The sequence below is a fragment of the Protopterus annectens genome, chromosome 2.part2, assembly GCF_019279795.1.
Source record: "Protopterus annectens isolate FY-2018-M chromosome 2.part2, PAN1.0, whole genome shotgun sequence".
Taxonomy (NCBI): Eukaryota; Metazoa; Chordata; order Ceratodontiformes; family Protopteridae; genus Protopterus; species Protopterus annectens.
In genome coordinates this window covers 423,250,042-423,276,752 of record NC_056730.1, presented here as the reverse complement: position 1 = coordinate 423,276,752, position 26,711 = coordinate 423,250,042, and the positions used below count along the sequence as shown (strand labels likewise).

General features: G+C 44.8%; 1 protein-coding gene across 1 annotated transcript in view; it reads right to left on the bottom strand.

Moving 5' to 3' along the window:
- Positions 1-26,711, bottom strand: part of TNPO1 (transportin 1) — a 3,819,238-nt gene that overhangs the window by 2,934,726 nt on the left and 857,801 nt on the right. The window contains exon 6 of the mRNA XM_044064437.1: positions 18,382-18,463. Within this exon, the coding sequence (XP_043920372.1) occupies positions 18,382-18,463 (82 nt within the window). The remainder of the gene's footprint in view (positions 1-18,381; positions 18,464-26,711) is intronic.

The window sequence follows — 26,711 nt, the reverse complement described above, 5'->3', positions numbered from 1 at the left end:
AGGAATATTTGGCACAGTTGTATCTGTTCCTTGTGCCTGGTTCCAAGCACAGAATCTCTTCCATTTTCCAGGATAAGATTTTCTAGTACTAGGCCTTCTGGCTTCCAAACTGACATCAATCACAGCTTTGCTGAGAGGTGTGTTTTGTATGACTACATTATTCGCCATGCTGTCAGGTTTAAAGTTCTGAGCTGGCTGTGCAGGATCTGATTGTTTTGCTGGGATAGTAGATGCGGTACTTGAGGTAAGGTCCAAGGTGGGCATTGAGACAAGCTCCTTAATATTGGGTACCAGTGCTGGCGGGGCCAGTCTGATGCAATCAGAATCATATTTGTCTTCTCCGGTCTGACCTTCAGGAGTACCTTGGGGAGAAGAAGCAGAGGGGGAAAGGCAGCTAAAGGATAGGGCATCCACTTTCCATGCTTGTCTGTGATAAATCCTTGTGCAGAATTTCTTTAGTTGGTAGCTGTGAGGGGAGGCAAATAGATCTATGTTCGGGCATCCCCATTTCCCTGTTATCATGTTGAAGACTTGTGGATCCAGCTGCCACTCGTGGGGATCCATGAGGTTTCTGCTTAGTTCGTCTGCCAGAGTATTTTTCCTTCCTGGCAAAAATTGTGCCTGCAGATGTACTTGGTAAGTCAATGCTGTGTCCCACAAAGTCATAGCTAGTCTTCAAAGGGGGGTAAGAATGTGTGTCCCCCTGTTTGTTTATATACCACATGACCGTGGTGTTGTCTGTCTTTATCAGTAGTTGTCCTGGATGAAGTAGGTCCTTGAAGGCTGTCAGGGCATTTTGAACAGCTAGCATCTCTTTTTGATTGATATGTAGATGCATTTGGTTTGAGGTCCATGTTCCCTGAATGCATCTTCCTGTCATGTGGGTCCCCAGGCATAATCTGATGCATCCGTTGTTAGTGTCTGCCTGGCTGGAGGTAATGTGAATGGCTGTCCCTTGTTTTGGTGACAAGCCTTTGCCCACCATCGAAACTCCTGTTGCAGGCAGGGAATGAGAGTAATTATGGTTTCCAGGCTGGGGCAATGTTGAGTCCAAACACTTTTTAAGTACCATTGAAGTTTCCTCATAAGCAGTCTTGCATATGGAATTAATAGGATGCAGGATGCCATGAAGCCCAAAGCCTGCAGAATTTTTCTTGCAGATAACTGGGCCTTTGTTGCTAACATATTGAAATAGGTAGTTAGTTGCCTTTGTTTGTCTGTCAAGAGATAAGCATCTGGGCAGTTCTATTTAAGCTTGCACCCAGGAATATTATCTCTTGAGAGGGTACTAGTTTTGATTTCTTTTCATTGACTGTGTACCCTAGGCATGTTAGAAGTTTTTTCACAAATGCCAGATGCTGTAAAAGGACGTCCTTGTTCTCTGCTTGAATTAGACAGTCGTCCAAGTAAGGGTATATTTGTATTCCTCTTTGTCTGCAGAATGCGATTACTGGTGTCAGGCACTTTGTAAAGACCCTGGGCGCAGTAGATAAGCCAAAGGACAGTGCAGAGAATTGGTAATGCATTGAGCCAGCCTTGAATCTGAGGTATCTTCTGCATATTTGTCTGATTGGGACATGCAGGTATGCCTCTTTTAGGTCTAAAGTTACAAGCCAAGCGTTCTTGCCCAGCATGGGCAGAAGCTGCTGCTGCAAAGTCAACATTTTGAATTTTGGTATATCCAGGTATGTGTTCAGAATCGATAGGTCCAGTATTGGTCTCCAGGCCTTGTCCTTTCTGGGCACTAAGAACAGTCTTGAGTAAAATCCTTGCCCCCGCTCTTGTTCTGGCACTTGTTGAATGGTCCTCATGTCCATGAAGGATGAGACTTGTTTTTGTGCCTCTGCCCATTGAATTTTTGGCAGATCTGGCCAGCCGCTTGCCTTTGGCAGGGTATGGAAATGGAACTTGTAGCCTTGTGACAATATTTAGAACCCACTTGTCCTTGGTTATAATGTGCCAATTTTTAGAAAAAAGTGCTAATTTTCTCCCTAAGGGTGCTGCCAGTTAATAAGTGCTTGGTGCAGGCAGGGAGAAGTCATTGGGACTGTTTCCTGTAAGGTTTTGATTTGTCTTCTCCACTTTTGGAGGTAGAAGCATCCCATTGCTTTGACCTGTATGAACCTTGTGCCTGGGATCTGCCTCTAGGGCGTCTGGGTCTGCCCCTTTGAGGTCTGTCTGACACAGGAAAGGACCAATTCTTTGTTGGCCAGGGTCTACTAAACCTAGGTGGCTGTATTTGTAAGAAATCTTTGACCGTTTGCATAGATTTAGCCTTGTCCTTCACTTTCTTTAACACCTCCTCTGCCTTAACACCAAACAAAGTATCATGCTGTAAAAGTGCATCTAATAATTTAACTTTAACATGGTCAGGCATATTTTGTTCCTTTAACCAAGTATGCCTTCTAATTACAGAACCCGTAACTACGGCCCTGCAGGAGGCCTCTAAAGAATCAAAACCACATTGCAAAGTATATTTTCCAACTTGTTCAGCTGCATGCAATATATCCTGCATTTCCTTGTTTTCTGCACATTCAGAGTTTAGCAACATTTTCTGTTTAAGCAATGACATGACATGTTGCTGATATTTGAGCATATGTGACAGTTTAAGGCCCTTACAGTCAAAGTAGCAGATGTGTAAACCTTTTTTCCCCATCTGTCCAGTGCCCTAGAATCCCTGTCAGAAGGGGTAGGGTTTTTTGCAGCGGAAGCCTTAACTCCATGGTTTGTAAGGTTTCCCCAAAGGAACAGTCCTCAGGAGGAGGAGCTGAAGGAATGGATTCTTCAGCATCAGAATCCTCATAGGGGGAAAAGAATACTCCTGATCAGAAGAGGAATCAGAAGAAATGGAAACCTGATCTGAAGATTCATAATCAGTCTTTTGCCTAGGCCTCTTATCAGGAAGGGGATGGGAACCCTTAATCAAGGTAATCAAGTCTTCGGTCATTTTGAGCATCTGTTTTTTGGGCATGGAGGCCTGTCCACGTGGCTCTTGAGTTTGCTTCTTTGCCTTTGAAGGAGCTTTAGTCTTTGCTTTTTGAAGTCTGTTTTATGTATAGGTGTTTGGGTCTGAATACACCCTCAGAAGCCGGTGCCTGCTCAGCGGCTCCGGACCCATCTGAAGGATTAGCGTCCGAGGCTTCAATACCTTGAGTTTCCAGCGGCATGGCCGACTCCTCGTGGGAGTTGGTAGCGGCCTGCAACTCTAAAGTAGCAGTCATCAGTGGCTGCGAAATCACCTCACTGAGAACCGGCGAACTGGTGACTGGCTTAGGAGAAGCTTCGTCATCGGTTTTGGGCCTCTGAAGTCTTTCTTTTTCTTTTTCGTTTTTTGTGAACTCCGGTAGTTGGATGGCTTTCTGACGACATTTCTGGAAAATTAAACCTGCATTCAAAGTAGTTCAAAGCAAAATCATACCGGCGCTTAATAGTGCGTTGGTTGAATCTAGTACAAAACTAGACTACCCAGAAAGTTATGATCGGGCCTAGGCAAGGAATACAGTAAGAATGAAAGTCCTGAGGTATTTGCTTCTCACAAGAAATACAATTATTAACTTTTTCTGACATCGGTTCGGAGCAAGAAAAAAGTTTCCCCAATGGGGAATTTAGCTTTATAGAAGACTTCGGATCTGAAATTCGAATTCAAAAATCTCAGGAGTCGGCCGACCGGCACTTGCAAACTGCTTCTGCTTCGGGCACCGTGTGGCAAGAAAGACTAAAGAAAATGGCGTCTGCTGCTTCTTTTATACCCCTGACGACCTGACATCAGGGAAGGGGCGATGACAGCCGATGCAGGACCCAGGACTTTGGAATTCAGGCCGACTGAGGGCAACTTGCCCGCAGGATTATCCAAATGTAATGACTGCAACAGTGAAACACAAAGAACATCGAAGGGTTTTCCCGCATTGAGGTTGCTGGTGTGAAGCCACCAGTGAAGATCTTCCTTGCACCTGTCTGATTATTATTAGATGAGAAAGCGGAAGATGTTGTAGAGACCACTGGGCAAAGAGTAGCCATTGGAGCCTCATATGCAGCTTCGCCAGGGGAACCAGCATAATTGTAACAGCAATCGTCCCCAACAATTTGAGGATCAATCTTGCCTTCACTCTTCTCAAAGGTAGTAACGAGTACACCTGTTGTTGTAAACTTTGAATCCTTTCTAGTGGTAAAAACGCCCTCATGAGCATGGTGTCTAACTCGGCGCCTATAAAGGTGACACGCTGCGAGGGTAACAAGGCAGACTTTTCCCAATTTAGAGTGATACCCAATTGTTGACACAGTTTGATAGTGGCATCTCTGGTTTGTAGGAGTCTATGCCTGGTGGTGGCAGAAAGGAGCCACTTGGAATCTCTGACGTCTCAAGTGAGCCTTCACCACTGCCATACATTTGGTGAACACCCTGGGAGCTGTGGTGAGACCAAAGGGCAGGGCACAAAATTGAAAATGACTGGCTCCCAGCCGGAAGCGTAGATGACTTCTGGATGCCCTGTCCATCTTTATATGGTAATAAGCATCCTTGAGATTAATGGAGCACATCCACACTTCTTTTCCCAACAATGGGAGAATAGACTGCAACGTGACTATTCGGACCTTGGACTTTTTCACATGGGTGTTCAATCTGCTAAGATCCAAAATGGGTCTCAAGTCCCCTGTCCTTTTTGGCACCAAAAAGAATCTGGAGTAAGTCCCTAATCTGATCTGGTCTGAGGGGACTTGCTGGATAACTCCTTTTCCTAGCAGCTTTAAAACCTCTGAAGCTGTGGAATCCCTTTGACTGGGTGGAACATCTGGGATTTTTCTGATCGGCGGGGGAGTTGAGGAGAAGGGAATGCGATATCCTCCGGAAACTATTTCTAATACCCATTGGTCCTGAGTGATACCTTGCCAGGCCTCTGGGTATAGTGAAATGCGACCCCCGGACTGGCTCCAGAAATGCATGGTCGGGCCTCCCATCAGGAGCGCTGGTAGTGAGTAGCACGAAAGGAATCGCGGTATCCCTGATTACGCAGGCCTCCTCTGCCCCTAGGGCGGCATCTACCTGAATTACCACCCCTCCCCTGCCTCTGGGGGAGGACTCACCTTGTGAGTCATGAAAAAATCTCGGCGATTTTTGAACCACATCTTCCCACCCCTCTGGGCCTTGGGATAAGGCCTAGAGGGGAGGGTAAAACAGACTCCCACAGCAGACAGAGTTTTTCCCTCTTACTCGCACCTAGTGAAAGTGTCCTTCACCTTGGTTCCAAATAAGGAGGAACCATCAAACAGGGCATTGGTGAACGTAGACTTGAAGGCCTCAGCAAAATTACAGAGGCGCATCCAGGAGTGTCTCCTAAGAGCAACTCCCGAACTTGCTGCCCCACCCGCTCCTTCGGCTGCGTAAGAGATCAGCCTCATGGAGGACGTGGCCAGCGTGCTCCATACGGCCTCGAAAGCTGGTCCCCCCGGCTCCGAAAATCAAACAGCCGTGAAAGACCTCAGAGCAGAAGGGACCAGGTCCGAAGTCAAAGCAGGGGTCATGCTCCCCCGCACTGAAGCGCCGAGAGGGAGGCTAGGAGCCAAAAAGCATCCCAAGGCTTCCCCCTGTGATCTGACCGAGGAACCATGAGTCCTGGACCCTGCGGACTGAGTCGACGTGGTCGGAGCTGAAACCGGAGCCGATAAGCCAGGATGGGCCATCGGAGCTGACCTAGGGACATCAGACAGCACCAACCACTCCAGCTCCGAAAGCTGAGATTTGATCGGAGGAGGAAGTATCGACGCTGGCTGGGTGACAGGCTCCGGAGCCGAAAACAATTTTGCCAGTACCGATGATTGGAGCAGTCTCTGTACCACTCTATCTACATCCACATCTTAAAGAGTCCAGGAGGACCTAGAAGATAAGGAAGGAGATCTAGACCTCCTCTCAAAAGGAGACCTGCGAGGAGGAGAGACCGACCTAAAATTTGGAGACCAGCTCCGAACTAGCACCACTGCAATCAGCTCTGAGGGACTTGGGGCTGAAGCAGATTCTGTCGATGCACTAAAGTACAGTTTTGTACCTACCATAAATGTAGATGTCCGATAGGCAGCCCTCGGTTGGCCCGATTCCAAAGTCTGGGTCTGGCCTCGGCTGATGTCGTACTTCACCCGACGTCATAGCTCCTGGGGTATAAAGGCATCAGCCAACGCCATTTTCCTCAGTGTTTCTTGCCCCAGATGCCAGGTGCCCTCTAGGAAGGCTACATTTGGATAAATGTTGTAAATTCCAAACAGTAGCAACCAAAATATATATACATATATACATACAAACAAATACACCATAATAGATTCCCCCAGCTAGCTGAAAGAGGGGTAAGCACCCTAGGAATAGCACAGAGGGGAAGGAGGGTGGGTAATCCTGACTGCAGATGCATACCTATCGGACATCTACATTTATGGTAGGTACAAAACTGTACTATGTCCTTCAAGGATGCATCTGCAGTCATAACATATGGGTAGAATAACATAGCCAAACTGGGGGAGGAGGCACTAAGATAAAGATGGTGTAGTTAAGATCCCTTGTAAAACTGCAGTTGCAAAGCCTGCTCGGGATCTGGAGTATAAAGGAAGATTGTAATGCTTGGCAAATGTATGCACGGAGCTCCAAGTAGCAGCTTCTAAAATGTCTTTGGTAGCCACTCCTCGTAGGAAAGCTGTAGTGGTGGCTGTAGCCCTTGTGGAGTGAGGCCTGATATTTTCAGGAGTTGTCTTTCCATGAAAAGAGTAACAGAATCAAATGCAATTTCCTAGCCATTTTGAAATTGTCTGTTTGGAAATTGCTTTTCCTTGCACTCCTGTTGCATATGCTACCAGAAGCTGGTCAGTTTTTCTGCTGGTCTTAGTTCTGTCCAGGTAGTAGCGCAGTTGTCTATGTACATCCAAGGTGTGTAGTAGCTTTTCCCCCCTGTTCTGTGGGTTAGGGAAGAACGTAGGTAAATGAATAGCTTGGTTCAAGGATACCCTGGATACCACCTTTGGCATGAAAGTAGGATTGGTTCTCAGAGACACTCTATCCTGGTGAAAGATAAGGAAAGGTTGTACTGCCATTAATGCCTGTAACTCGGATATCCTTCTTGCTGAAGTGATTGCTAGAAGGAAGGCAGTTTTCCAAGATAAGAACTGTAAGTCTGCTGATGCTGCTGGTTCAAAAGGGGGAAGTGTTAATTTTTCCAGCACAAAATTGAGATCCCATGCAGGCAGAGGTGGTTTCCTTGGAGGTTTTACATTTTTGATCCCTCTTAGAAATTGTCTGAGGAGAGGTTGAGAGAAGATAGGAGGATCCATGTTGTACTCTGCTGAAATTGCTGAAGCATGAATCTTTATGGAAGAATAGGACAGGCCATTGTGGAACAGTTCTGCTAAGTATTCTAGGATGTGTGCTAGGTTTGCAATCATGACATCTGTTCCCTTTGATGCACTCCAAATGAGGAATCTCTTCCATTTGGCTGAGTATGTTTTCCTTGTGGAGGGTCTGCGAGCCTCCAGGATAATGTCCTTGACCCTCTGAGATAAAACAGGTTGGTTTTGTTTTATGCAATTTTCCAGGCAGTTAGTTGCAGCATTTTCAAGTTTGGATGCAGGGTCTTGTAGTTGTTCTGTGTTAGAAGTAAAGGCCATAGAGGTAGAGGCCATGGGTTCGTCCGAGACATGCTTCTCAGTAGCGGGTACCAATGCTGCCTTGGCCAGTCTGGAGCTATCAGAATTACCTTTGGCTGTTCCTCCCTGATCTTCAGTAGAACTTTGTACATCAATGGGAGAGGTGGAAAGGCATAAACTGTCAGGGCCTTCCAGCTGAAAGAAAGGGAGTCCACCCTCCAGGCTTGTGGGTGGTATTCTCTTGAGCAGAATTTCTTCAGTTGGTGGTTGAGTGGGGAGGTGAACAGGTCTATCTCTGGCATTCCCCATTTCTTTGTTATGGTTTTGAAGATATCTGGATGCAGCATCCATTCTAGTTCTGCTTAATTTGTCTGCTAGTGAATTTTCTTTTCCTGGTACGAATCTGGCCTGCAGTTGAATGTTGAGATTCAGGCCTAGGTTCCACAGTTCCATTGCCATCTGGCATAGAGGGTAGGAATGCGTGCCTCCCTGTTTGTTGATGTACCACATGACTGTGGTATTGTCCGTCCTTATCAGCAGGTGCCCTTGCTGGAGGAATGATTTGAATGCCTCTATTGCATGCTTCACTGCCAGCATTTCCTTTAGATTTATGTGTAGTTTCAGCTGGTCTTGGGACCATAGGCCTTGGATACACTTGTCTTCCAAGTGTGCGCCCCAGCCTAGGTCTGAGGTGTCCGTGGTGATGGTCTGCTTTGGTTGTGGTTTGTGAAAAGGCAACCCTCTGCAGGCCTAAGCCCACCACAGGAATTCTTTTTTCAGGCATGGAATGACTGGTATCATGGTTTCTAGACTGTGACTGTGTTGAGACCATACATTTCTTAGGTACCATTGTAATTTTCTCATATGCAGTCTGGCATGTGGGATCAAGATTATGCAGGATGCCATGTAACCCAGGGCCTGCAGGACTTTCCTTGCAGTAAGCTGAGTTTGTCTTGTCAATGCCGTGAAGTAGACTGGAAGTTGTTTTTGTTTTTCTTCTGTGAGAAAAAACATCTGAGTTATTGTGTCCAGTTCTGCACCCAAAAATGTTATCCTTTGGGATGGCACTAGTCTTGACTTCTGTATGTTGACTGTGTATCCCAAGGCTTGCAGCAGTTGTATGACATAGGTCAAATCCTTTATTATTTTTGTCTTGTTGTCCGCTTGTATTAGGCAGTCATCCAGGTATGGGTAGATTTGAATTCCCTGAAGCCTGCAATGTGCAATTACTGATGCCAGGCATTTCGTGAATACTCTGGGCGCAGTAGATAAGCCAAAGGGCAATGCTGAGAATTGATAATGCTCTGATCCTGCAAGAAATATGAGGTGTCTTCTGCAATCTGGTCGTATAGGGACGTGCAGGTATGCCTCCTTGAGATCTAGAGTCACCAGCCAAGACTCCTTGCCCAACATGGGAAGAAGTTGCTGTAGGTCAGCATCTTGAATTTTGGTACAATGAGATATGTGTGCAGTGCGGACAAGTCGAGAATAGGCCTCCATTGAGTTTCTTTTCTTGGTACAAGGAATAGTCTGGAGTAAAATCCTTGGCCTTGTTCCATAGATGGTACCTTTTCTATTGCTCTCATCCTTAGTAAGTTGATGATTTGTTTTAGAGCCTCTGACTTCTGGCTTGGCGGAAGGTTTGGCATTCCTCCCTTCTTTGGTTAAGTGTGGAAGTGAAACCTGTAGCATTTGTCTATTGTTTGCAAAGTCCATTTGTCTCCTGTAATGCAATGCCAGTTTTTTGAAAATAAAGCTAACTTTCCGCCCAAGGGTGCTTCCAATTGTTCCCTGGTAGGCGGAATCAGAGCCAAGTCATTGTGTCTGTCCTGTGGGAGTGGTTGCAGTGGGGGCACTCCTCTGGTTGTCAGGTTGCCACTGACGGCCCCTGTAGGCACCCCTTGATTGACCTCTGCCTCTTGGGCGTCTATTTCTGCCTCTCTGTGCTCTGGAGGTGTCTGGAAAGGACCAATTCTTTGAAGGCCAATTTCTGCTGAACCTCGGAGGTTGGACCTGCAGAAAATCCTTGACTGTTTGCACAGATTTTGCTTTTTCTTCCACTTTCTTTATAACCTCCTGTGCAGGGGAGCCAAATAATCTTTGTTTCTCCATAGGGGCATCTAGGAGTTTAGACTTAACATGGTCTGGCAAGGATTGCTCTTTTAGCCAGGCATGCCTTCGAATCACTGCTCCAGTCATAGCTGATCTAAATGAAGCCTCCAGTGCATCATAGCCACATTTTAAAAAATGATTACTGACCTGCTGAGAATTGTGTACCAACTCCTGAAGGGACTTACGGTCTAAAGGTTCAGGAGAGGAAAGCTTTTTATTCAGCTGATCTAACAAAAATTCCTGGTACTGTATCATGTGAAATTGACAGTTTAAAGCCCTGGCAGAAAGAGTAGCAGATGTATAAACCTTTTTACCCCATCTCTCTAATGCTCTTGATTCTCTTTCAGAGGGTAGGGGGTTTTTGGCAGAGGCAGCTGCAACACCCTTAGGGCCCTGAGAAATGGTTTCTGGGTCTGCAGCGTGGGCCTTGTACAAGTGGAAGTGAGAATCCGGGACCCTGTAATATCTGTCAGGTTTGGCAGGGGCCGGGGGAAGAGAATCAGGGGCTGAACTGGCATCATTGTATGCATCATCAACAACTGATAGTACAGGTGGTATGGCTAAAGGCCTATGCTGTGGTAAGTGTAAAAAAGTCCTTAGCCTTTTCCTAGAATCAGAAAAATCCTGACCCTGCCATTGGAAATGTTCCCTCATTGAATGTAGAGTTTCCCCAAATTAAAATTCTTCAGGAGGGGGAGGCAGAAGGAATGGAGTCTTCTGCATCCGAATCCTCATAAGGTGAGTATGGTCCTTCCTGATGGTCTGATAAATCTGATCCATCTGATCCATCTGAGGAATAGTCAGAGGAGAGAGGTTTAGGGGGTTCAGTCCTAGGCCTTTTTTCAGGAGGGGGTTGTGAGGCCCTGTCTGGGTGAGGTTGGGATCCCCTGATCAAAGAAATAAGGTCCTCAGCAAGGCTGAGAATCTGAGAACTTGAGGAAGGTCTGTGAGGGGGAGCTTTTGTAGTTAAGGCCTTGGAAAGTTAAGCTGCTTTAGCCCTGGAGAAGGCCTTAATAGACATAGAAGCAGGGGGTCTAGCTGCCCCACGTGCAGGAGTAGAAATGTCCAACGGAATGGTGTCGGACAATTCTAGTGTGCCTGCTTCTTCGGTAGGAATTTCTGCAGCCGACTCAGCCGGAGGCATGCTTGCGGCCGAAGGAAGAACCGAGGACTCTGTTTCAGCCGAAACCAAGACACTCGCGGTAGGTCTAACCGTGGTTTCAGCCGAAACCGCGGGCCGCGAGTGTCGGTCCTTTTCCTTGCGTTTTTTAGCTAAATGTGTAGTCGGAGTCTCAGACGGCATTTTATATGCAAAAGCGGGACCAAAAAACTCTTCTGCAAACTCCGACCGACGTCTAAGTGTCCGTCGGTTGAAGGAAGCACAGGCTAAACAAGCTGATACATCGTGGTCTGGGCCTAAGCAAGGAAGGCAGTAAGAGTGGAAATCCTTATGAGGTATTTGTTTCCCACAAGTTAAACAATTATTTACTTTGTCTGACATCGGCTGAGGCAAGAAAGACTCCCCAACGGGGTACTTAGCTTTTTTAGAAGTCTTCGGTAGCTGAAATCTCTGGATCTGACCGACCGGCACTTGCGAACAGCTTTTGCTTCGGGCACCGCGCGGCAAGAAAGACTGAGGAAAATGGCATCGGCTGATGCCTTTATACCCCAGGAGCTATGACGTCGGGTGAAGTGCGACATCAGCCGAGGCCAGACCCAGACTTTGGAATCGGGCCGACTGAGGGCTGCCTGAGGCAGGACAAAGTACAGTTTTGTACCTACCATAAATGTAGATGTTCGAAGATCCACATTGCTGCAGTCCTTACACTTGGGTAGTCCGCTGTCCTCGGTCGGCCCGAATATCAAAGTATAAGGCTGACGTCGGTCAGGGCGCATTTGACTGACGTCAGAACGTCAGGGTACAAATGCGCATGACCGACGTCATATCCTCAGTCTTTTCTTGCCCCAGATGTCAGAAGACCCTAAAAATAAAGGTCAAAACCAAAAGACAGCAAACAACCAACCAACCACCCTTGCACTAACTATATGTACAACATATACAATATACACAAAATGTACAACCCAACCCACACAACCACCTCTAACTACAGAGGGGAAGGAGGGTAAATTGGACTGCAGCAATGTGGATCTTCGAACATCTACATTTATGGTAGGTACAAAACTGTACTATGTTCTTCATCTCACATTGCTGCAGTCCTTACACTTGGGTAGAATCCCAAAGCAGAGGTAAGGGAGGATGGCTAACTACAAGGAAGCAGGAGCTGCCAAAATGCCCTGCAAAACAGCAGTGGCAAAACCAGCCCTGGACTTAGAGTAAAGTGGCAGGTGATAATGCTTAGAAAAGTATGCACAGAACTCCAAGTAGCTGCCTCCAAAATATCCTTGGTTGCCACTCCCCTCAAAAAAGGTGTTGAAGTGGCAGTAGCCCTAGTGGAATGAGGCCTAATCCCAGCTGGAATCTCCTTGCCATGATGGGAATAACAGAAAGCAATGCAAAACCCAATCCACTTAGAAATAGTTTGTTTTGATACAGGCTTGCCCTGAGAACTCAAAGCAAAAGAAACAAACAACTGCTGAGACTGCCTGAAACCTTTAGTTCTGTCCAAATAATAACGCAACTGCCTGTGGACATCTAAAGTGTGCAAAATCTTTTCCCCTTTATTTTGGGGATTTGCATAAAAAGTAGGCAAATGAATAGTTTGGTTTAAAGCCACACTAGAAACCACCTTAGGCATAAAGGAAGGATTAGTGCGTAATGATACCCTATCCTTATGGAAAATTAAGAAAGGCTCAACCGCCATAAGGGCCTGTAATTCAGAAACCCTTCTTGCAGAGGTAATGGCCAACAAAAGCAGTCTTCCATGATAAATATTTCAACTCAGCAGTAGCTGCAGGCTCAAAAGGTTGTAGAGTGAGTTTCTCCAACACAAAATTGAGATCCCAAGCAGGAGTAGGAGCTCTTCGTGGGGTCTTATATTCTTTGCCCCTCTAAGAAATTGCTTGAACAAAGGATGAGAAAACAATGGTGGGTTGCAATCATAGTGAGCTGAAATTGCTGCAGCATGAACTTTAATAGAAGAGAAAGACAAACCTTTGTCTAGCAACTCAGTAAGATATTGAAGAGCCACACACAAATTAGGCTCAGAAACATCAAAATCATTTGCTGCACTCCAAAACAAAAATCTCTTCCATTTGTCTGCGTACACTTTCCTTGTACTAGGCCTCCTAGCTTCCAAAATAACATTTAAAACTTGCTGAGGAAGTGGAGGCCCACTATGGTTCAAAACAGAATATGCCAGGCTGTTAGGTGCAGAGAGTGAAGCTTGACATTTAGCAAATGGCTGTCCTCCTGCGACAACAGGTGTGGAATCAAGGCAAAGGCCATGGAGGCTTCCGTACCAGACTTCTCAGTAATGGGTACCAGTGTTGTCGAGGCCAATCCGGAGCTATCAAAATCATCCTTGGCTTGTCCTGTCTGACCTTTAGAAGTACCTTTAGGAGGAGAGGCAGAGGTGGAAAGGCATACACATGAAGATTGCCCCAATTGAAAGAAAGAGCATCCACTCTCCAAGCTGTGGGATGAAACCTTTTTGTGCAAAATCTTGGCAGCTGATGGTTTAGTGGAGAAGCGAACAGATCTATGTCTGGAGTTCCCCATGACACTGTCAATTTCTGAAATACATGAGGATCCAATTTCCACTCGTGGGGATCCATAATTCGTCTGCTCAACACATCTGCTAAGGAGTTCTGTGCTCCTGGCAGAAACCTTGCCTGAAGATTGAGCTGTAAACTGAGAGCAGTCTCCCACAAAATCATTCCTTGCCTGCATAGAGGATAAGAATGTGTTCCCCCTTGCTTGTTGATGTACCACATGACAGTTGTGTTGTCTGTTAGAATCAACACCTGCCCTGGAAGAAGTAATTCCTTGAAAGCAATTAATGCAAACTGGACTGCTAACATCTCCTTCATGTTGATATGTAGATGTTGTAGTCTGACAGGCCACTTGTTTTGTATCCACTTTCCATTTAGATGAGCTCCCCAAGCTTTGTCTGAGGCATCTGTCGTTAAAATCTGACTCGCCTCTGGCCGCTCTCAGTGAGTCCCTTGTTTACGTGACATTCCTGAGCCCACCACAAAATTCCTTTTGAATGCAAGGTATTATTTGAATGACAGTGTCCAGATCCTGGCAGTGCTGTGTCCATACATTTTTGAGATACCACTGTAGCTTCCTCATATGCAGTTTGGCATTGGGAAGTACCAGAATACAAGATGCCATGAACCCTAAGGCTTGAAGGACTGTCCTTGCAGTCAGCCCGGACTGATGAGATAGTTGATGGAAGTAAAGGGATAGACTCTTTTGTTTGTCCGGGGTTAAAAAGGCCATCTGGGATGCTGTATTCAGTCTCACACCCAGAAAGCACATGTCTTGAGAGGGTACTAGACTGGACTTTATTTCGTTCACAGAATACCCTAGGCATCTTAGCACTGCAATCACATAATCCAAATGATGAAGAAGCTCTTCTCTTCCTTGAGCCAGAATTAGGCAGTCATCCAAATAAGGATAGATCTGTATTCCTTTTAGCCTGAAGAAAGCTATCACTGGAGCCAGAACTTTCATGAACACTCTGGGCGCAGTAGATAAGCCAAAGGGCAATGCAGAGAACTGATATAGAGAAGTCCCAGCTCGAAAACGCAGATACTTTCTGCAACTTAGTCTGATAGGAACATGAAGGTAAGCCTCCTTGAGATCCAAAGTCACCATCCAATGATCTTTGCCCAGCAGAGGTAAAAGCTGCTGCAACGTCAACATTTTGAACTTGGGAATGTCCAGATAAGTGTTGAGGATAGATAAATCCAAAATTGGTCTCCACGTGTTCCCCTTCTTTGGTACTAGGAACAGGCGAGAATAAAATCCTAGGCCCACTTCTGGCAGAGGGACCGGCTGTATGGCCCCTAGTCGGAGCAACAGAGAAACCTGTTTGTGAGCCTCTATTCTTTGTTGAGGAGGAACGTCTGGCATGCCTCTGAAAGGAGGCAAGGTATGGAAATAAAACCTGTAGCCGTGGTGTACGATATCCAATACCCATCTGTCCTGGGTAATCAAACTCCAATTCTCTTAGAAAAGTGCCAACCTTCCCCCCAAAGGTGCTGCCAGACGAGCAGGCTCTGGCAGCTGAAAAGGTAGGTCATTGGGTCTGCTTACGAAAGGACTGACCCCTGCCCTCACCCGAAGCCTGTGCAGGAGAACTCCCTGTTCTAGGCCTGAAAGAGCCCTGAGCTCTGCCCTTACCATGTCTAGATCTACCCCTAGACTGTGAATCATAAGAAGGATACGTCCACCCTTTAGTAGGCCAATTTCTACTAAACTTTGGAGGCTGGACCTGCAAAAAATCTTTAACAGTCTGCAAAGACTTAGCCTTGTCTTCCATTTTCTTTAAAACTGTCTCAACAGGAGGACCAAACAACACGTCAGATTGTAAAGGAGCATCTAAAATCCTTGTTTTAACATGTTCAGACAAATTCTGATCCCTCAGCCAGGCGTGCCTGCGAAGAACTGAACCAGTGGCAGCCCCCCTAGACGAGGCCTGTACAGCATCAAAACCACATTGCAAAGAATGCTTACCCACCTGTTCAGAAACATGCACTAAATCTTGCAACTCCTTACAATCAATACCTACTGCCAGAGCATCAACCTTAGATTTCAATTGTGAAAGGAGATAATTTTGGTATTTCAACATGTGAAACTGGCAATTCAGAGCCCTCATAGCAAGAGTGGAAGAAGTATAGATTTTCTTGCCCCATCTATCCAAGGCCCTAGCCTCCTTGTCTGCAGGAACCGGATTCTTAACAACAGAAGCCTTAATACCTTTAGGCCCATGGCTAACAGTTTCTGGGTCTGCCCTAGGACTCTTAAAAAGATACTTATGAGCTTCAGGCACCCTGTAATACCTATCCGGCTTAACAGGAGCAGGAGGCAAAGAATCAGGATTAAGAGAAGCTTCCGTAAAAACATCTTCCACAACATCCAAAACAGGAGGAATAGCCAAAGGCCTATGCTGGGGTAACAACAGAAATTCCCTAAGCCTTTTCCTAGAATCAGAGAAGTCCTGACCTTCCCACTTAAAATGCTCCCTCATGGAATGAAGAGTTTCTGAAAAAGAAAAATCCTCAGGAGGAGTAGCAGAAGGAGTAGAATCATCCACATCAGAATCAGAATAAGGAGAGTACTCCTGCAAGTCTTCAGCCGAAGACTCTGAAACATCTGAAGCCTGCTCAAAACCCCCCAGCTCAGGCTCCACCCTAAGCCTCTTATCAGGAGGGGGCATAGAACCCCTAATCAAAGTAATCAAATCTTCTGCCATTTTAAGCATATGCTTCTTGGGCACAGTACCTGAAGAGCTAGGGGTAACACTAACTGAAGCTAAACCTGGCCTGCCCCTGGGGGAAGCCTTTGAAACAGAAGGAGAGGACCTAGCCACCTTAGGAAGGGAGGGGAGTATAGTAACATGAGAAGCCCCCTCAGTCTGACTAGTCTCCTGAGAGGCCACATCTTGTAATAATAAGGTCTCCCCCTGGGAACACAAAGAAACCTCCGGTGGAGCCACCGGCTCCACCGACACCTCTAAAGAACCGGCGTCTGGTACAGACGGTTCTTCTAGCCTAGGCTTAACTGCCTTGTCCTTGCGCTTCTTTGAAGAAGCGGGCGTCGGAACATCCGACGGCATTTTATAGTTACACCGCTTCCCAAAGACTAACCTCGCACAATCCAATCTTCTCTTTATAGTGCGTGTATTAAATCTAGCACAAGAGCAACAGCCAACAACGTCGTGCTCAGGCCCTAAGCAAGGAATACACAAAGTATGATAATCTTTATGCGGTATCTGTTTCCCACAAGAAATGCAATTATTAACTTTTTCTGACATCCGGTAAATGACTGAGGCAAGAAAAAACGAAAAAATTCCCCAACGGGGTACTTAGCCAACTTTGAACCCGGTCTGAAACTTCTAAATCGAAAAATCTCAGAACGCCAACCGGCACTTGCAACACTGCTTCTGCATCGGACCATGCGGCAAAAAAGACTGAGGATATGACGTTGGTCATGCGCATTTGTACCCTGACGTTCCGACGTCAGTCAAATGCGCCCTGACCGACGTCAGCCTTATACTTTGATATTCGGGCCGACCGAGGACAGCGGACTACCCAAGTGTAAGGACTGCAGCAATGTGAGATGAAGAACATCCCATATGTTATGACTGCAGATGCATCCTTGAAGGACATCTTCCTGCGGCTCCGAAGACAATGGAGCCGAGGATGCCACAGTAGATTTTGCTACTTTCTCCAGAGGCTCAGAGGATATTGATGGAGCCGGAGATCGCTTTTTAGCCTTGGAAGTTTTACTCAGAGTAAGAGGACTTGAAGCTAGAAGCCCTCCCCAAATCCTCCTCGAAGGAGGGTTTCAGAAGTCCTTTCAAAATTAGTTTTTTTCTTCCTCTCCTGAAGAACACGCGGGTTAAATGCATGGCAAAATGTACAAGATTCCTGGAGGTGAATAGCCCCCAGACAATAAACACACACACAGAGTGCACATCAGTGACTGACATTTTATAACCACATTTAGTACATTTCTTACAGCCCAAGGGCTTATGCTCTTTCGTACCCTTAGACATACTGAAGGAAACTGAAAAGCCACCAACCGTTAATATGGAAGCCACAAGCGCGGGAACTAAAGAAAAACCAACAGACAATCACAAAAAGACTTCTAACTTAAGCGGTCCCAACAAGAACACAGGGAAAGGACTAGGTCCTCTAACTTAAATGGCCCTAGCCCGAGGATAGGTACCTACTAACAAGCAACACAGAAAGAACAGGGGCGGAGACTAGGTCCTCTAACTGAAACGGGCCTAGCCCATAGGGGAAACAGCTAGCGGGTCACCACAAAAGACAATACCACGGGACACCACAAAAGACAATACCACGAGAAAAACTGTACACCAGATTATTAAACTAGTACACACACAACACACAGCTATGAAAATAGCTTTTTTGAAGCAAGACCATCTCAATAAAAGACCAAAAGTTATACTTAGCCACAGCCAAGAGTGAGACCACGTCTGAGCTATACGAGCAGCAGACGAGATCTGGGAAGAGAGAGCAGTGCAGCATGGGATACCTTCTTAGCCCAGCCAATTGAAAGACTTCGAGCTAGAGTATGGCAGGGGTTCGGCTCCGAACCCATAGGTAAGAATGTAGGCGAGATTGGACTACATAACATGAAAGGATTCCTTTGAGCTGGCATACCGGATCTGAATTCCCTAGACATAATACAAAATACCAACTTTAATGCTATTGGTTACCAAAAATGCAGCTACTACAAAATGGAAATAAAAATCTAAACCAATCATAATGGAAGTCAAATGGTAAAGACCAAAAAACTTGAAGCTAGAGCTTTAGAACACAGAAGGATTCCGCAGAAATAAACAGAACTTGTGTGAACAGCATATGCAGAATAATATTCAGGAAGAATGAGGTTTAAGGGAAGGCAAGAAGTGAGCAATTTATATAATGCTGGAGTAACTGAAAACTGTTTAAAGAAAATGTGCATACTTTTTAAAGAAAAATGCCAAAATTAGTTACCTCAATAAAAGAATCAATATGCAACATAAGAGCCTGGGTTCGACTGATGATGAACTGATTGACACATGCAACAGCATGAGACCTAAAAGAAACAAAAGTTAAAAGTGACCACTCATTTTCAACTATAAATTCAGAAGTAAACAAATGTACAGTCATACTAGCTAATGCCACTGGATCTGTAAGAATCAAGATGACAAAAATACATTCACTATAAGCTACTCCAGCCATCCAAAATGATACATCCTACAGACATGTAATCCATTATTAGATTCTGCAATCCGGAAAAAGGTACTTACAATGTTTACGTAAAGGGAGGAATAGAAGTAGTTTAGCTCCAGTAGGATTTCACTGTCAATTTAGTCTTATTAAACTTGCTGCTGCTGAATTAGCCATCGAGTCTGATCTTAATCTGTACCATCAAATAAAGATGCCATACATGAGGTACCAGTTCCAGAAATATACTTAAAACATGTAAGTGACCACTCATTTTCAACTATAAATTCAGAAGTAAACAAATGTACAGTCATACTAGCTAATGCCACTGGATCTGTAAGAATCAAGATGACAAGAGTACATTCACTATAAGCTACTCCAGCCATCCAAAATGATACATCCTACAGACATGTAATCCATTATTAGATTCTGCAATCCGGAAAAAGGTACTTACAATGTTTATGTAAAGGGAGGAATAGAAGTAGTTTAGCTCCAGTAGGATTTCACTGTCAATTTAGTCTTATTAAACTTGCTGCTGCTGAATTAGCCATCGAGTCTGATCTTAATCTGTACCATCAAATAAAGATGCCACACATGAGGTACCAGTTCCAGAAATATACTTAAAACATATAAACAAAATGGCAAATTTGCTCTTTAGCAAACCATAGTAGGTGATTGTCCCTAATGGCCAATATATCAATGTCTATACAAGAAAAAAAATCTCTCTAGACTGTGTACAGTATAAACGACTTTCAAAGACGTGAAGAGAAATAACACTTAGAAATGGAAAAATCACAACACGGACAGAATAGCATGAAGGAAACAAGCTGAAATCCATACAACAGCAATATACATACAATCACTATACAGAATATGTTTTACAAGGTGGGGGAGGTGTACGGTATTTGATGCAGAAGTTTATTTCACAGACAACAGTAAGAAAATCTTCAGAACGCTGAACAGCAAAATCGAAAAGCCTGCTTATGTTGCATGAAATCGGTACTTAACGTTTGACTTCCCACCCAGAACAGGAGCCCATAGGCTTTCACAAAGCAGTAACCTGCCCAGTAACGTTAACCTCTAAGGAAGCAATTAGTAAACCTGGAAAACTATTACCCTCTCCCCTCCTTTTCATCAGTTTGACTATGGACCTAATGAATGAACTCCATAACTTGGAGCTGAAGATGTGTCAAATCCAGACCCCAAATAATATCTAGATGCTTCCTGTGGGAATTATATAGCACCACTAGATTTGATGTATGCAAAGGCTACTGGAGCTGTTTCAGTAAAATACGGTTAATGTTGTTTGTGTCAAATACTTGTGTTGAAAAAATATAAAAAAGTTAGCAGTTTTTATGTTTATATGAATTCAGTTTACAGTTATGGATGGTCTTTTTTTATCATAATTTTTACTTACAGTCTAAGTGATGTCTTGCACAGAAATCTGCAGTAAAACAGATTATTCTCCCATTTTTGATGTATAGGCTTGACTTTTTTAAATGGTGTAGTGATATGATCTGGACTGACAACCAACTTTCCTTAAAAAATGAGGTACCAGAAAGAAAAAAAAATAATGCTGGCATTCAGGGTGAACATTTGAACAAGGCCAGTTTTAAATTGAATGACTCAAAGACTATAATCCTACACAAAAACCACCACAACATGCCATTTGGCAAATGATGACCCAAATATCACCTCAAAATATACATTATTACACATAAATCAAAAGATTCATAAAATGAAATATGCACTTCTGTTTAAATATGTTCTGTACCCACCTGAAGAACTTTTGCTTCCTAAGACTTAATTTCCACTTTATATAACTGCATACACCTTCTGAAAATGCACTTAAGGACTCAATACACAGATGCAAAAAATATAGGAAGCAAAATGTACACTGAACTACAAACAGTGAACAACTGATCTTGACTAAAAGCATTCTCAAAGCACAGCAAAACATGGCTACTTCAGCCAATGTGGGACTATACAATTTAAGTCTAATCTTGTACAACCTTCAGGCAAAATCAGCTGCAATTAAAGCACATTAAAGACAACACCTTGATTAGAACACTCTGGGTCTAGACACCCACTAATCAGTAAAATTTGATCATCCTGAATTTAATGGAGAAGTGAAAATATAAAGTTATTGTATACTTGATATATGAATGATCTAGCCTTTCAGAACTAATTTTGTGTGCGTTATCCTTTATTTAGCTCTGCTTAGTTGTTCTGAAAAACTAGAATGTAGAATTTAGCAAATCAAATATGTTGAAGGGCACTGTGTAATGGATGAATAGTTCTGCTCATGAGACAGCAGATGTTTAAATCCAAGCACTAACATAATGCTGGATATCGGAGGGACAGGGTATAACAAATAAGGAGTCAAAGGCATGATGAGCTGCCAAACGTAAAACTTCACTGGTGCTTCTGGTATCATCTGGCAGCTCATCATATCTTTGACTCCTCATTTGTTATTTTTCAGTTTTTATTCACTTGAAGTGTCTGAATACGGCCCACGGATCCACTCCACTGCCCACAAACGTATCTTATGGCCATAAGAGGGATGATCCCTCAAGTCACAGCACTGGCACCCAATATATTAAAGTAGAAAATATGCGCACAAACCTGATTTACTAAGCAATTCACCAAATGCCTTTCTCACAAATTACTACTTACACTCACCCTCCCAGGGAAGGCTGGCAAAATTTTCCAGTTCCCCAAAGCTTTCATCTTGGATGTAATTCTAGAGCCACCTAAGTTATTGGGATAGGTACCCACCAGTTTCACTTCAACTCTTGATCAACAGCCAAATACTTAGAAAAACACATTAGTGGAAATGTGAAAAGAAGCCAGTCGGAGGTGGATTTAACATCTTGGTTACACAGAGTGCTAAATACATCCTTCTCAAACAAATACAAACATCGGCCAAAAGACATTAAAAGGGAATAAAAAAAACTTCACTTGAAAAATAAGTTAAATAATACTGATGCAATTAAATATGCAGACGTATATGCAGTTAAAAAGAATACCACGAAATGCCGAGAGATTATGCTTAAATGGCAGGACTGAGTTGCATTACTTATTTTCTTTCACTTTTTAACTAGATTAAGTTAAGTAGTCAGGCCAATTGGCAAAGACAAAGTACAGTTTTGTACCTACCATAAATGTAGATGTCCGATAGATATGCAACTGCAGTCATAACATATGGGTTGTCCTGCCTCAGGCAGCCCTCGGTCGGCCGGATTCCAAAGTCTGGGTCCGGCGTCGGCTGGTGTCGCCTGCTCTCCGACGTCAGAACAGCTGGAGTATAAAGGCATCGGCCGACGCCATCTTCTTCAGTGTTTCTTGCCCAGATGCCAGGTGCCCTCCCAGGAAGGCTAAATTTGGTGAATGGATAAACAATTCCAGACATGCACAACAGTAATAAACAGATACACGATAGGAGATACCCCCAGCTAATAGGAGTAGGGGGAGTGGACCCATAAAGAAGGTTGCAGAGGGGTAGGAGGGTGGGAAAATCCGACTGCAGTTGCATATCTATCTGACATCTACATTTATGGTAGGTACAAAACTGTACTATGTCCTTCAAGAATGCAACTGCAGTCATAACATATGGGTTGAATACCATAGCCAAGCTGGGGGTGGTTGGAACTAAGAAAGAGATGGTGTAGCCAAAATGCCCTGCAGGACTGCCGAAGCAAAGCCTGCTCGGGATCTGGAGTATGAAGGCAGGTTGTAGTGCTTGGTAAATGTATGTATGGAGCTCCATGTAGCAGCCTCTAGAATGCCCTTTGTAGCCACTCCTTTTAGGAAAGCTGTGGATGTGGCTATAGCTCTGGTTGAGTGTGGCCTAATATTGGCTGGCACACTTTTTCCATGAAAAGAATAGCAGAATCTGATGCAGTGTCCAATCCATTTGGAAATTGTTTGTTTGGAGATTGCTTTTCCTTGTACTCCAGCAGCATAGGCTACAAGCAGTTGGTCAGACTTTCTGGTGGCCTTAGTTCTGTCCAAGTAGTAGCGTAGTTGCCTGTGTATGTCCAAAGTATGCAACAGTGCTTCCCCCCTGTTTTGAGGATTGGGGAAGAAAGTAGGCAGGTGAATGGCTTGATTTAGAGACACCCTGGAAATTACTTTTGGCATGAATGAAGGATTGGTTCTTAGAGAGACTCTGTCCCAATGAAAAATGAGAAAAGGAGGTACTGCCATGAGTGCCTGTATCTCAGAGACTCTTCTTGCTGATGTGATTGCCAATAGGAAAACCGTTTTCCATGAGAGAAATTATATTTCTGAAGTTGCTGCTGGTTCAAAGGGAGGAAGAGTTAATTTTTCCAAGACGAAATTGAGGTCCCATGCAGGTACTGGCGGTTTCCTGGGAGGTTTGATATTCTTTATCCCTCTTAGGAACTGTCTTAGCAAAGGATGCGAAAACACAGGAGGATCACAGTTGTATTTTGCTGAAATTGCTGAGGCATGAATCTTTATGGAAGAATATGAGAGACCAGTATTTAACATTTCTGCCAAGTATTCCAATATCTGAGGTATACTCAATACTGTTGTATCCTGACCCCTGTTAGCATTCCAGATGATGAATCTCTTCCACTTGGCTGAACAGGTTTTTCTGGTGGAAGGCCTGCATGCTTCCAGTAAGATCTCTTGAACTTTTTTTGGAAAGAGAGATATCGGAAGGAGTTATGGTAACTTCCAGGCTGTCAGATGCAATGTTTTCAGGTTTTGATGAACAGTCCTGTAATTGTGTTGTGTTAGAAGCAGAGGCCAGGGTTTGGTCCGAGTTATGCTCAACAGCAATGGGTACCAGTGCTGCCTTGGCCAGTCCGGAGCTATCAAAATGCCTGTTGGTTGTTCTGCCTTGATCTTCAGTATCACCTTGGTCAGCAGTGGTAGAGGAGGGAATGCATAAATTGTTAGGGAATTCCAGCTGAAGGAGAGAGCATCCGTTTTCCAGGCTAGAGGATGGTGGGTCCTTGCACAGAACTTTTCCAGGTGATGACTCATGTGAGAAGCAAAGAGATCTATGTCCGGTCTTCCCCATGTCCTTGTTATTTGTAAGACCATGTGAGGATGCAGCATCCATTCGTGTGGATCCAAGAAATTTCTGCTCAGCTTGTCCGCCAGTACATTGTCCTTGCCTGGCACAAACTGGGATTGCAGATGTATCTTCAGACTTAGGGATTTTTCCCAGAGAATCATTGTAAGTCTGCAGAGGGGATAAGAATGAGTGCCTCCCTGCTTGTTTATATACCACATAACCGTGGTGTTGTCTGTCCTTATTAGCAAATGTCCTTGTTGAAGTGATTTTTCGAAAGTCTCGATTGCACGCATCACTGCCAACATCTCTTTTTGATTTATGTGCAGATGCCTTTCCCTTGGGTTCCATTGCCCTTGGATGCATCTGTCCTCCATGTGCGCCCCCCATCCATGATCTGAGGCGTCTGTTGTAATGATTTGCCCTGCTTGAGGTTTGTTGAAAGACATGCCTTGGTTTAACTGACTTGCTTGAGCCCACCACAAGAATTCTCTTTGCAGACATGGAATAAGTGGGATTACGTCCTCTAGGCTTTGGCTGTGTTGTGACCATAAGCTTTTAAGTACCATTGCAGCTTTCTCATATGAAGCCTTGCCAAAGGTATCAGAAGAATGCAAGATGCCATGAACCCCAGGGCCTGCAGGAATTTCCTTGCAGTCAGCTGGGAGAGCTTTGCTAAGCTTTTGAAGTAGTCTGGTAACTGCTCTTGTTTTTCTTCTGTGAGGAAAGCCATTTGCATTTTTGTGTCAGTTTGGCTCCCAGGAAAATAATCTGTTGGGATGGCAGTAGTCTTGATTTTTGAATGTTGACTGTGTATCCGAAGGCCTCTAGTAATTGAATGACATAGTCCAAGTTTGTTATCAAGGTTTGTTTGTTGTCTGCTTGTATCAGGCAGTCGTCCAGGTAGGAGTATATTTGAATCCCCTGGAGTCTGCAGTGTGCCACTACTGATGCCAGGCATTTCGTGAACACACTGGGCGCAGTAGATAAGCCAAACGGCAATGCTGAGAATTGATAATGCTCTGTCCCTGCAAGAAATCGGAGGTATCTTCTGCAACTGTGTCTGACTGGGACATGCAGGTATGCCTCCTTGAGGTCCAGAGTGACCAGCCAAGACCCCTTGCCCAGCATGGGAAGGAGTTGCTGTAACGTCAGCATTTTGAACTTTGGCACAATGAGAAAAGTGTTTAGAGTAGACAAGTCCAGTATAGGCCTCCATTTGTTTTCTTTTCTTGGAACAAGGAACAGTCTTGAGTAAAATCCCTGGCCTTGTTCCTGAGGAGGGACCTTTTCTATTGCTTTTATGCTTAGCAGCTTTGAAACTTGAATGAGTGCCTCTGCCCTTTGATGATGTGGCAGGTTTGGCATGCCTTGTCTTATTGGTAAAGTATGGAAGTGGAACCTGTAACCTTTGTCTATTAAATCCAGAATCCAGTTGTCCTTGGTTAAAATATGCCAGTTGCTTGAGAATAAGGATAATTTTGTGCCTAAAGGTGCTTCTCTTTGAGCTTTGGTAGGCGGCATGAAAGTCAAGTCATTGTGATTGTTCTTGTGGTGCAGCTGGACTGCCTGCGCCACTTCTTTGATTTGGTGGTTGCCATTGGCGGCCCCTGTAAGAGCCTCGGTTTTGCCCTCTACCTCGAGCACGCTTGTTTTTTCCCCTTTGAAATTTGTCAGTGTCTGGAAAGGACCAATTCTTTGAAGGCCAATTCCTGCTGAATCTGGGTGGCTGAACCTGGAGGAAATCTTTGACTGTCTGAACTGATTTAGCCTTTTCCTCAATGGACTTCAACACATCTTGTGCATTAGCACCAAAAAGCTTTTGTTTTTCCAGACGTGCATCAAGTAGCTTTACTTTAACATGGTCTGGCAGTGGCTGTTCTTTTAACCAAGCATGTCTACGTATAACAGCCCCTGTCATAGCTGCCCTACATGAAGCCTCCAATGCATCATAACCGCACTGTAGAAAATGATTGCTAACCTGCTGAGTGTTATGGACCAGATCCTGCAATGCCTTTCTATCAATAGACTCAGGAGAGGCTAGCTTTTTCTGTAAGTCATCCAGTAAATAATCCTGGTACTGAAACATATGAAAAAGGCAGTTAAGTGACCTCATGGCAAGGGTGGTAGAGGTATAAACTTTTTTACCCCATCTCTCCAGGAACCTTGCTTCCCTATCCGCTGGCAGTGGATTCTTGGCTGAGGAAGTAGCCACTCCTTTGGGGCCCTGTGAAATAGTTTCTAGATCCACAGAGTGGGCCTTAAAGAGATGTTTGAGAGTGTCAGGGACCCTGTAATATCTGTCTGGCTTGACAGGAGCAGGACGGAGAGAATCAAGGTTAGCACTGGAGTCGGAGAAAACATCATCCAGGACATCCATAACTGGAGGGATAGCTAAAGGCCTGTGCTGGGGTAACTTGAGGAAGGTACGAAGCCTTTTCCTAGAATCAGAAAATTCCTGACCCTGCCACTTAAAATGCTCCCTCATAGAGTGGAGGACTTCACCGAATGAAAAATCCTCTGGAGGAGAGGCAGAGGGAATTGACTCCTCAGCATCAGAGTCCTCATAGGCCTGGAAGGATTCTTCTTGGGTATCAGAATGCTCAGAATCCCCAGAGGCTTCATCTGAAGAGAGGTTGTCAGCCTGCTCAGTTCTAGGCCTTTTCTCTGCAGGCGGCTGAGAACCTCTGTCTGGGTGAGGCTGAGACCCCCTGATAAGAGAGATGAGGTCTGCAGGCAAGAGACATGATTTGCTTATCAGAAGAAGGGGCCTGGGCAGTAGGTTTAGGATGGGCCTTGGCCTGGCTGGCAGCCTTGGCACGTGCATAGGCCTTGATGGACATGGATACAGGAAGCCTAGCTGCCCCACGTGCAGGAGTAACCTTGTCCACGGGAATGGTGTCGGGTAGATCCAGAACTTCGGTTTCTGGAGGAAAATCAATAACCGGCACCGGTGTAGTCTCCGGGACCGAAGGACGTGCTACCGCTGTGTCGTCGGCCTGGAGCGGTTGAATTACCGCTTCCAAAGGGACCGAAGCACTCACGAAGGGTCTAGGAGAAATATCGGTAG